This window comes from Sceloporus occidentalis, unplaced genomic scaffold (genome assembly GCF_023333645.1).
Source record: "Sceloporus occidentalis isolate IW3139 unplaced genomic scaffold, rSceOcc1.0.p SCAF_4, whole genome shotgun sequence".
Lineage (NCBI taxonomy): Eukaryota > Metazoa > Chordata > Lepidosauria > Squamata > Phrynosomatidae > Sceloporus > Sceloporus occidentalis.
The window spans coordinates 190,027,481-190,035,074 of NW_028316984.1; the positions used below are offsets into that span (position 1 = coordinate 190,027,481).

Here is a 7,594-nt window from a genome sequence, read left to right on the forward strand (position 1 = left end):
TTAAATGCTGACTTTGGGGTGATTTTTCACCCAAAACCTGGCATAAGCCCACCCACCTCCTCCCCGAATTGCCCACAAATGTGGTGGGTTAGTACTCCCAACCTTTCAGAGCTCCCCTGCCCAAAAATACAGGGAAAAACGCCCCCCAAAACAGCCAAAATGGTGGCTGTAAGTGACATTGTATCACTTCCAGTGATGCATTGTGTGAGCAACCAGCCATGCTCCCACCTCCTCCATAGTTGCCAACCCTTGGTTTAAACAGTGTTTAGTGCACAAATGAGGTGCATTAAACATAGTTTGTTAATGGCTTGTCTGTACTAATTGTAGCGTAAATTAACTGGAGTTCCCCAGAGTTCAGGTGTAAGGAAGAACTCTCTTTAGTTTAAAAGATGAAAGGAATGCATCCAGTCTCCTATTTGAAACCAGCAGCACTATAGAAATAGGTACACACACCAGTGTGGTGTAGTGGTTTGAGTGTTGGACTTCTGCAGACCAGGGTTCAATTCCCAGCTTTGCCATTAAACCTACTGGGTAACCTTGGGCAAGTCACAGTCTCTCAGTTTCAGGGGAAGACAAGGACAAACCTCTGAACAAATCTTTCCAAGAAAACCACCACGATAGGGTCGCCATAAGTCAGAAACAACTTAAAGGCACAGAACAACAACAGAATACGTGCAAATCCATTGCTCATTCATGTAACACTAAATCATAGGGGTAGTATTATGTCCCAAAAGGGACAGTGCATTGTGCTGCAAATGCCAGCTACTGTAGACTTAATGGTAGAGCAGTTGGGTAGGGAAGACAACTTTTTTGTGAAGCTAATGGTGTCATTATTTTACCTGTCCTCATTTTTTCCATCTGTGCTACTTCCCCTAAATCCCTTCTTGTTTCTCATTGTCTGTGATCTCACTTAAAAAGAGCATTTTTAAAAAAGTAAGCAAGATATTCTTGTATTTGTCAGCAGACTGCTGCCAAACAGTATCAAGCATAAGGTTAATGTGTCTGCTCTTTGGGCCTTGAATCACCCATCATTCTCTTGACTTCATTCCATCAGGCAGTCATTTACAAAGTCAACAGAGATCAGACCAAATGCCAAAACTACCATTACGTTAAGTGGAAGCCACAGAACAAGCTAGAAATATTTTTTAAAGGAGAAAACCCAAGCTCCATGTTGTAGGATGGTGAGTTTTAATTGGAATGGAAGGCAAATTGCTTACTGCAGCTTTTAAGAACCTTGGTAGTCATATAATTAAAATAAGCACCATTAACTATTGAGTTAATCATAGTTGAGATGCACAATCATCATCTGAAGTTTATATAATAAAGCAATATTTTATTAAGTTATAGCAAACTGTATTTTAGTAAATATATTAGCATAGTTTTCATATTTCTAAGGGGACAGAAAATCAGATTTTTTTCTTTAAAGGGCAGAAGAATATTCCATGTGTCTTTTACAATCTTGATAATACAGTGGTCTCTTCACATTCACTGGGGTTAGGGGTGAAGGACCTCCGTGAATGTGGAAAACTTGCAAATAATAAAAACACTATTCTTTTTACCTAAAAGAGCATCTCTCTAGGAATATCCAAGTCTTCCAGTACAACTCCATGGTCAACATCTGCCATATGCTGATTATAGAATCGTGCTGGAGGACCTACAAATGCCTGGAGAAGTCTTTTAATTAGGAACTTCTAGGTTCACCAACATACCTTTATGGTCAACTTCCAGTAGAATTGCACTGGAGGACTTAAGTGATTCCTAGAGAGAACATATGAATCAAAACCGCAAATAATAAAATAATAAAATCCACAAAAATCAAAGCCGCAACCATGGAGGGCCAACTGTATTAGGTTGGAGGTGTTTTGGCTACTGGTAAGTTTAAAGATTATTTAGAAACTGGTCTTTTTACAAAGATTTTTTATCTCACTTCTCATTTAAAAATAGTATGTGTGTGTGTATAGATTTTTATAAAATGGCAACTGAGATAACAACAAGATGCAGTTTGGCAAAAAAGGTTTTCTCATTTTTCTTCCATCAAGTTTAAAGATATATAAATAAATACAAAAGTCATAGTCATCCATTTCATAATATTTCCAGTTTCTATGTATGGTTGTGAAAGCGGGACAGTGAAGAAAGATGACAGGAAGAAGATCAGTTCATTTGAAATATAGTGTTGGAGGAGGGTTTTATGAATACTGTGACCTGCTAAAAAGACAAATAAATGGGTCCAAGAGCAAACCAAGCCTGAAACCTCCCTAGAACCCAGATGACTAAACTGAGACTGTTGTACTTTGGCCATATCATGAGAAGCAAGAAATCACTAAAAAAGACAATAATGCTTGGCAAGGTAAAGACAGCAAGAAGAGAGGATAGATCAGTGATGGCGAACCTATGGCACATGTGCCAGAGGTGGCACTCAGAGCCCTCTCTGTGGGCACCAGTGCCATTGCCCCAGCACAGAGTTTGCCAGAGTTTGTTACTAGAAAGCCAGAGGGACATGGCACTTCACAATAAATAAGTGGGTCTTGGGTTGCAGTTTGGGCACTCGACCTCTAAAAGGTTCACCATCACTGGGATAGATCACATTACAGACAGACAGACTCAATCAAGGAAGCCATGGCCTTGAGTCCACAAGACCTGAGCAGGGTTGTTAATAACAGGAACTCTTAGAAGGCTCTCACTAATAGAGTGACCATAAGTTGAAACTAGTTTGGCAGCAGTTAACAACAACTTTTTCCTACCAACAAAATTCATGCTTGGAGACTATCTCTCCTAGTACTCTACCACCAATTGTCAACATCGATCCCTGATAATGTGAGATTTCCTTGTGCAACAAATTGAGATAGCATGTAACCAAGATTTTTCCAGACAGGATTCTTCTGTTTTCTTTTCTGTTGGCTACTTGAAAATGTCCTAGGTCCACATTCCTGCTGAGCCATGAGGCTCTTTCAACCTAGCATACCTCATGAGGATCTTAGGGTGTAAAATTGAGAGGGGGAGGCCCATACCGAGGAATATGTGTAGGCATTTTATTTATTTTTTATTGTCTATGATGTTGTATGTAATGTTCTTATAGCAATCCTCTTTAATCTTGTCAGAAGCAGCCTGCAAACTCACTCCAGGGGTTTCTTCCTTTTCTTTTCTCAGCTGGTACCTCCATTTAAACCACAAGTGACATCTGAAACAGATACACGCTATTTTGATGAAGAATTCACAGCACAGATGATCACAATCACCCCACCAGACCAAGGTATAACTGTTGTGGCTTTTCTTTCATAATTTGCCTTGAATGTTGTAAAAAAAATGTTTATTACATACACAGTATACTGCTTGAAATGCCTGAGCCTAAATCGCTTGGGAAACTAAAACTGTTCCTGTGGAATTGTTACCAAAAGCAAATTGGAACCCTTCACCATTCTGTGCTCATGCCAGGTGTTTTTAATTAGGCCTAAAAATGGCCAGTCCCCTCACTCCGAAGCCTATCAGGAGTACATTTGTCCATAGTCTTTTTGAGGAAGAGGGGAAGAATTTGCCAGCGTAGTACAGTGGTTTGGGTGTTGGACTACAACTATCAGGGTTCAGTTCCCCATTTAAGTATGAAATCCCACTCAAATCACATGCTCTCAGCCTCAAGAGGATGGCAGTGGTAAAGCTCCTATGAAGAAATGTGCCAAGAAAACCCTATGATAGACTCACCTTAGGATTGCTGTAAGTTAAAAAAAATGCACACAGCAACAACTCTCAGCCTTCCCAAACTGGAAGTGATATCAGCATCTCCCTACCTCTACTGTAGATGAATGAGTTTTCACCTTACTTCTATCCGATGCCATCAACATCACCACTCTTGTTTAGAACCAACAGATTTTGCCTCGTTAGAGCCCAAGGGCCTGTTTACTGTGACAGTAATTTGACTTGTACGGCAGCCATTCCCTTACCTCAGTGAGCCATGGGAATTGTTGTTCCGCATTGGGGAAAATAGAGTCAGTATCTTTTAACAGGTAATTCTCAGCATCCTACCAAAACGATAACTCCCAGAGGACCCGTGTTAGTTATAGTAGTACTGTAGAGATGATCACAGTGATTTGCATGCTGCCAATCTAACATCTTCTGTATCTGAGAGGGAACATGCTTTCAGGAAGGAACCAGTGTGGTGCAAATGGTTTGAATGTTGGACTAAGACTCTGACAGACCAGGGTTCAAATCCCTGCATGGCCATGAAACCCATTAGGTGATCTTAGATAGTCCACACTCTCTCAGTCTCTGTGGGCAGTGGCAAACTCTCTCTCTACAAAGCATGCCAAGGGAACCCTGAGATAGGCATGCAACCACATACAGGCCCTTGGGTGGCAATTCAGTGAGACAAGTTTCCCAAGTGAATGTTCAAAGACAGAGTCTGCAGTTTTTCCTACTCTGAATCCATAGACATTTTGGCTTAACCCCTTCGTCTTTACCTGCATTAAAAATGGAGAGTGAAGCCTAACTCCTACATCAGAGTTGCATCGTGTAACTCTCCACATGTGGAGTTACATGTGGCTCGTGCTTATGTGATTCATGTTGAATGGAAATGTGCAACCAGATTTGCAGCTGAATGGACAACTGAAGGTATACTACCACCAGTTTTTAAAGAAATGACTGTGTTAGCCTGTCACAGCATTAAATGGCAAATAGGTAAGGAGGGAAAGAGGAATGCACCAGCAACTTTAAGACTGATTTATTTTAGCATGAGCTTTCATGCATATCACTCCACTTCTTCAAATGGGGATATTAAAGTTGACCCTGAAGTGAGTGCAAATATTGTGCTTCAGACAGAAATGCCCAACTTCTTGTGTAAGTGAACTTGCACATGTATAAGACACTGGTAGGATTCCTCACATCCAGCTTTTCACCCTACCCTCCTCTCCATGTGTTGACTTGACAGACATATAAGCTACTTGGGGCAAGGAACTTTTGTGTTATTGTTTGGGTGTGTTAATCTCTAAAGTACATGCACTGACAACACAGTAAATATTCCTTAATTCTCTTTTTCTGCTTCCAGATGACAGTATGGATTGTGTTGATAATGAACGACGACCGCACTTCCCTCAGTTCTCTTATTCCGCCAGTGGAACGGCTTAATGTTTCGCTTGTCCATTCACAGCAACCAATCAGACTGCATATTTGGGGACCTTTAATTTCGACGGACACTAGAGAACTCTCTACGATACATGAATTACAAACTATGTTTGTACTACGGTTTAGATGAATTTGTAGGAAGCCTCACAGGCTGTGTATTTAAAACGATCCTGATGCATTTTTTGAGTCAGAATCTCTGATAAAAATTTTGACAAGGAAGAAAAGAATTCATTCTTAAAACATTAAAAATAAAAAAAAGCTTTTTTCTTCTGGAAAAAAAATGGCATTTTAGGTTTTTAAGAATATGCACCAAAACTGTTTTCTTTCTAGATGTTTTAAGGTTTGCGACATAGCGGCAACATTGACCATTAAAAAAAAAGAAATTCATCATTTTTTATTTATTCCATACAGTTCCTTATGTAAGTAGAATACTTGCACTATGAACAATTAGATTTACTTAGGATGAGAAGCAGATTTATAGGTAGTGCAATAACATGAGCGACAGCAACAAAAAATGAACAAACTCTGCAGATGTAACGGTTCAGTTCCATTTGGGCAGCAGTTACAATGTTGGCATCTCTAGGAATCACATGATAGGAATGGCATTAATGGCCTCAGTGAGGTAAAATCAAATGCAAGAACTAATATTAGTACACTTGCTGCAAGAAAGTGACATATCAGACAGAGGTGAATGGTATCTGGGCCGTTTCTAAATTACACAAGTGTTGCATGGAAGACAGTCCATTTTAGTATTTCATTTGAGCATATTTGACTAGGTTTCACTTTGCCAAATTTGGGCAGGCGCCCACTGGTAATTTCTCTTGCATTGGCACATGTGAAACTAGAAGGAATTATGCAGGAGTGCATCTCAGCTCTGCATTCCCCACATATTCCAGTCCCAGAATGTCTCCTGATAGTTGTGCCTTGGAGAATATAAACCAGTTTTATCCATTTCAACTGAAAAAAGCTTTGCAATTGCAAAAATTGACCAAGGGTGGCTGGCATAAATAAGCGCACAACACTCTCATTAGATGGCATATCTTACCAAACAAGTTGTTTGACGGTCAGATTTTTGGCACTGAAGTGATTGGCCTTGTTCATATATTTATAGAGACAACATGTCGTGCACGTTGAGAATGCATCTGTGTGTGTTTTTCACTTTTCAGTGTACATTTTCACCATTATTGGAGCAAGGAGAAGCTCTATGGTGCTGCCTTAAGATTAGAGGAAACTCCCATCTGTGGTTGCAGCAGCTGTATGTAAAAAAAATATTGAAGAAGAAAATTAGGATGAAACTTCATGTGATCACAAAAAGATGGTGTTAAGTAGTTGATTCCCCCCTCCCCCCACATCACACCTCCCCATCACTTTGTTTTGTATTTTCATAGCCACCTCATTCTGGATCCACCAAACCTTGTGACAAAAATGGTCTCTTCGCCTTTTGAAGCAGGCTACAATTTTAAGCTCTCTCTTGTGCTGCAAATGAGTTTATTCAGTTGTGGCTTTATGTTCTTTTAGATATGCTTTTGTTTCTGTTCTCTTATCTGTATAAAATTGAACTGTACCACAGTTCCTTAACATTTTTTTTTTAATTTGAAAGGGAATGTATTTAAAATATTCGCCACTTTCCCTCTACTCTACATGAAATTCCATTGTTGTGTGTGTTGTGTTGTTGGCTTTTTTTTTTTTTTACAACATTCAACTCTAGTATTTTTACTTATGATATGAAAGCTTCCCTCAAAAATTACTTCAATAAAATGTGCTTTAACAAGTAGTTTGGTCTTTGTTTTGGTAAACTCTACAGTTTAATGATAGCTAGTACCGCCATCTTCTCACCCCCTCGGCCTTCTTTCTCTAATAGTGGATCAGAACTGACTATGTTTGAGCTGATGGACATGAGCCACTGACATGGAAAAAGGAATGGCAAGAGGCAGACAGAGAAGGTTTCAAGTGAAAAGTAGGAAGGCAGAGCAGCATTATTCATCTCCAGGCTGAGAAAAGAAGAGTTTACCTGAAGTGGTGGAATGACAGATGCTTCAACTTAGATTCATACCTTGCACTGTATTTTATTAGTAATTTATTTAAAATTGTTGAGCAGAAACTAGATCGGTGAATTTAATTTGACTAGGTAGAATCCTGTATCACGGTTACAGATGTGTAACCTGGAGTTACTTGTGAGTGTTAAGTATTCACAGTCCCTACATAGCCCCAAGTTTTAGGACTGTGAAAGTCTCTCCATCTCTACTGAACAGAAAGCAACCATTGTGAGGTCTGTTCTCTTGTCACTTAGAAAGCAGCTGACTGCCATTCCTACCCACCTCTCTTGTGAGTGATCTCCATCACCAGGGATTGTGACAAGGGGAAACTGTTTCTGCCTGTCCCAGTGGGGATCACAGTGGTGTTGTAGTAGAAATGGCATCCAACTATTTCCCATGTGATTGGAGCAAACCTTTGTTGACTGGTAAGTGAGGATGGGGGTTGA

General features: G+C 39.8%; 1 protein-coding gene across 10 annotated transcripts in view; it reads left to right on the forward strand.

The window, feature by feature from the left end:
• Positions 1–6,886, forward strand: part of AKT1 (AKT serine/threonine kinase 1) — a 161,438-nt gene extending 154,552 nt beyond the window's left edge. For all 10 annotated transcript variants that reach the window (XM_089522671.1, XM_089522668.1, XM_089522674.1 and 7 more), the window contains 2 exons: positions 3,148–3,250; positions 5,036–6,886. In XM_089522671.1, coding sequence (XP_089378797.1) covers positions 3,148–3,250; positions 5,036–5,115 — 183 coding nt within the window. In that variant the 3' untranslated portion in view covers positions 5,116–6,886. The remainder of the gene's footprint in view (positions 1–3,147; positions 3,251–5,035) is intronic.
• Positions 6,887–7,594: the final 708 nt, after the last annotated feature.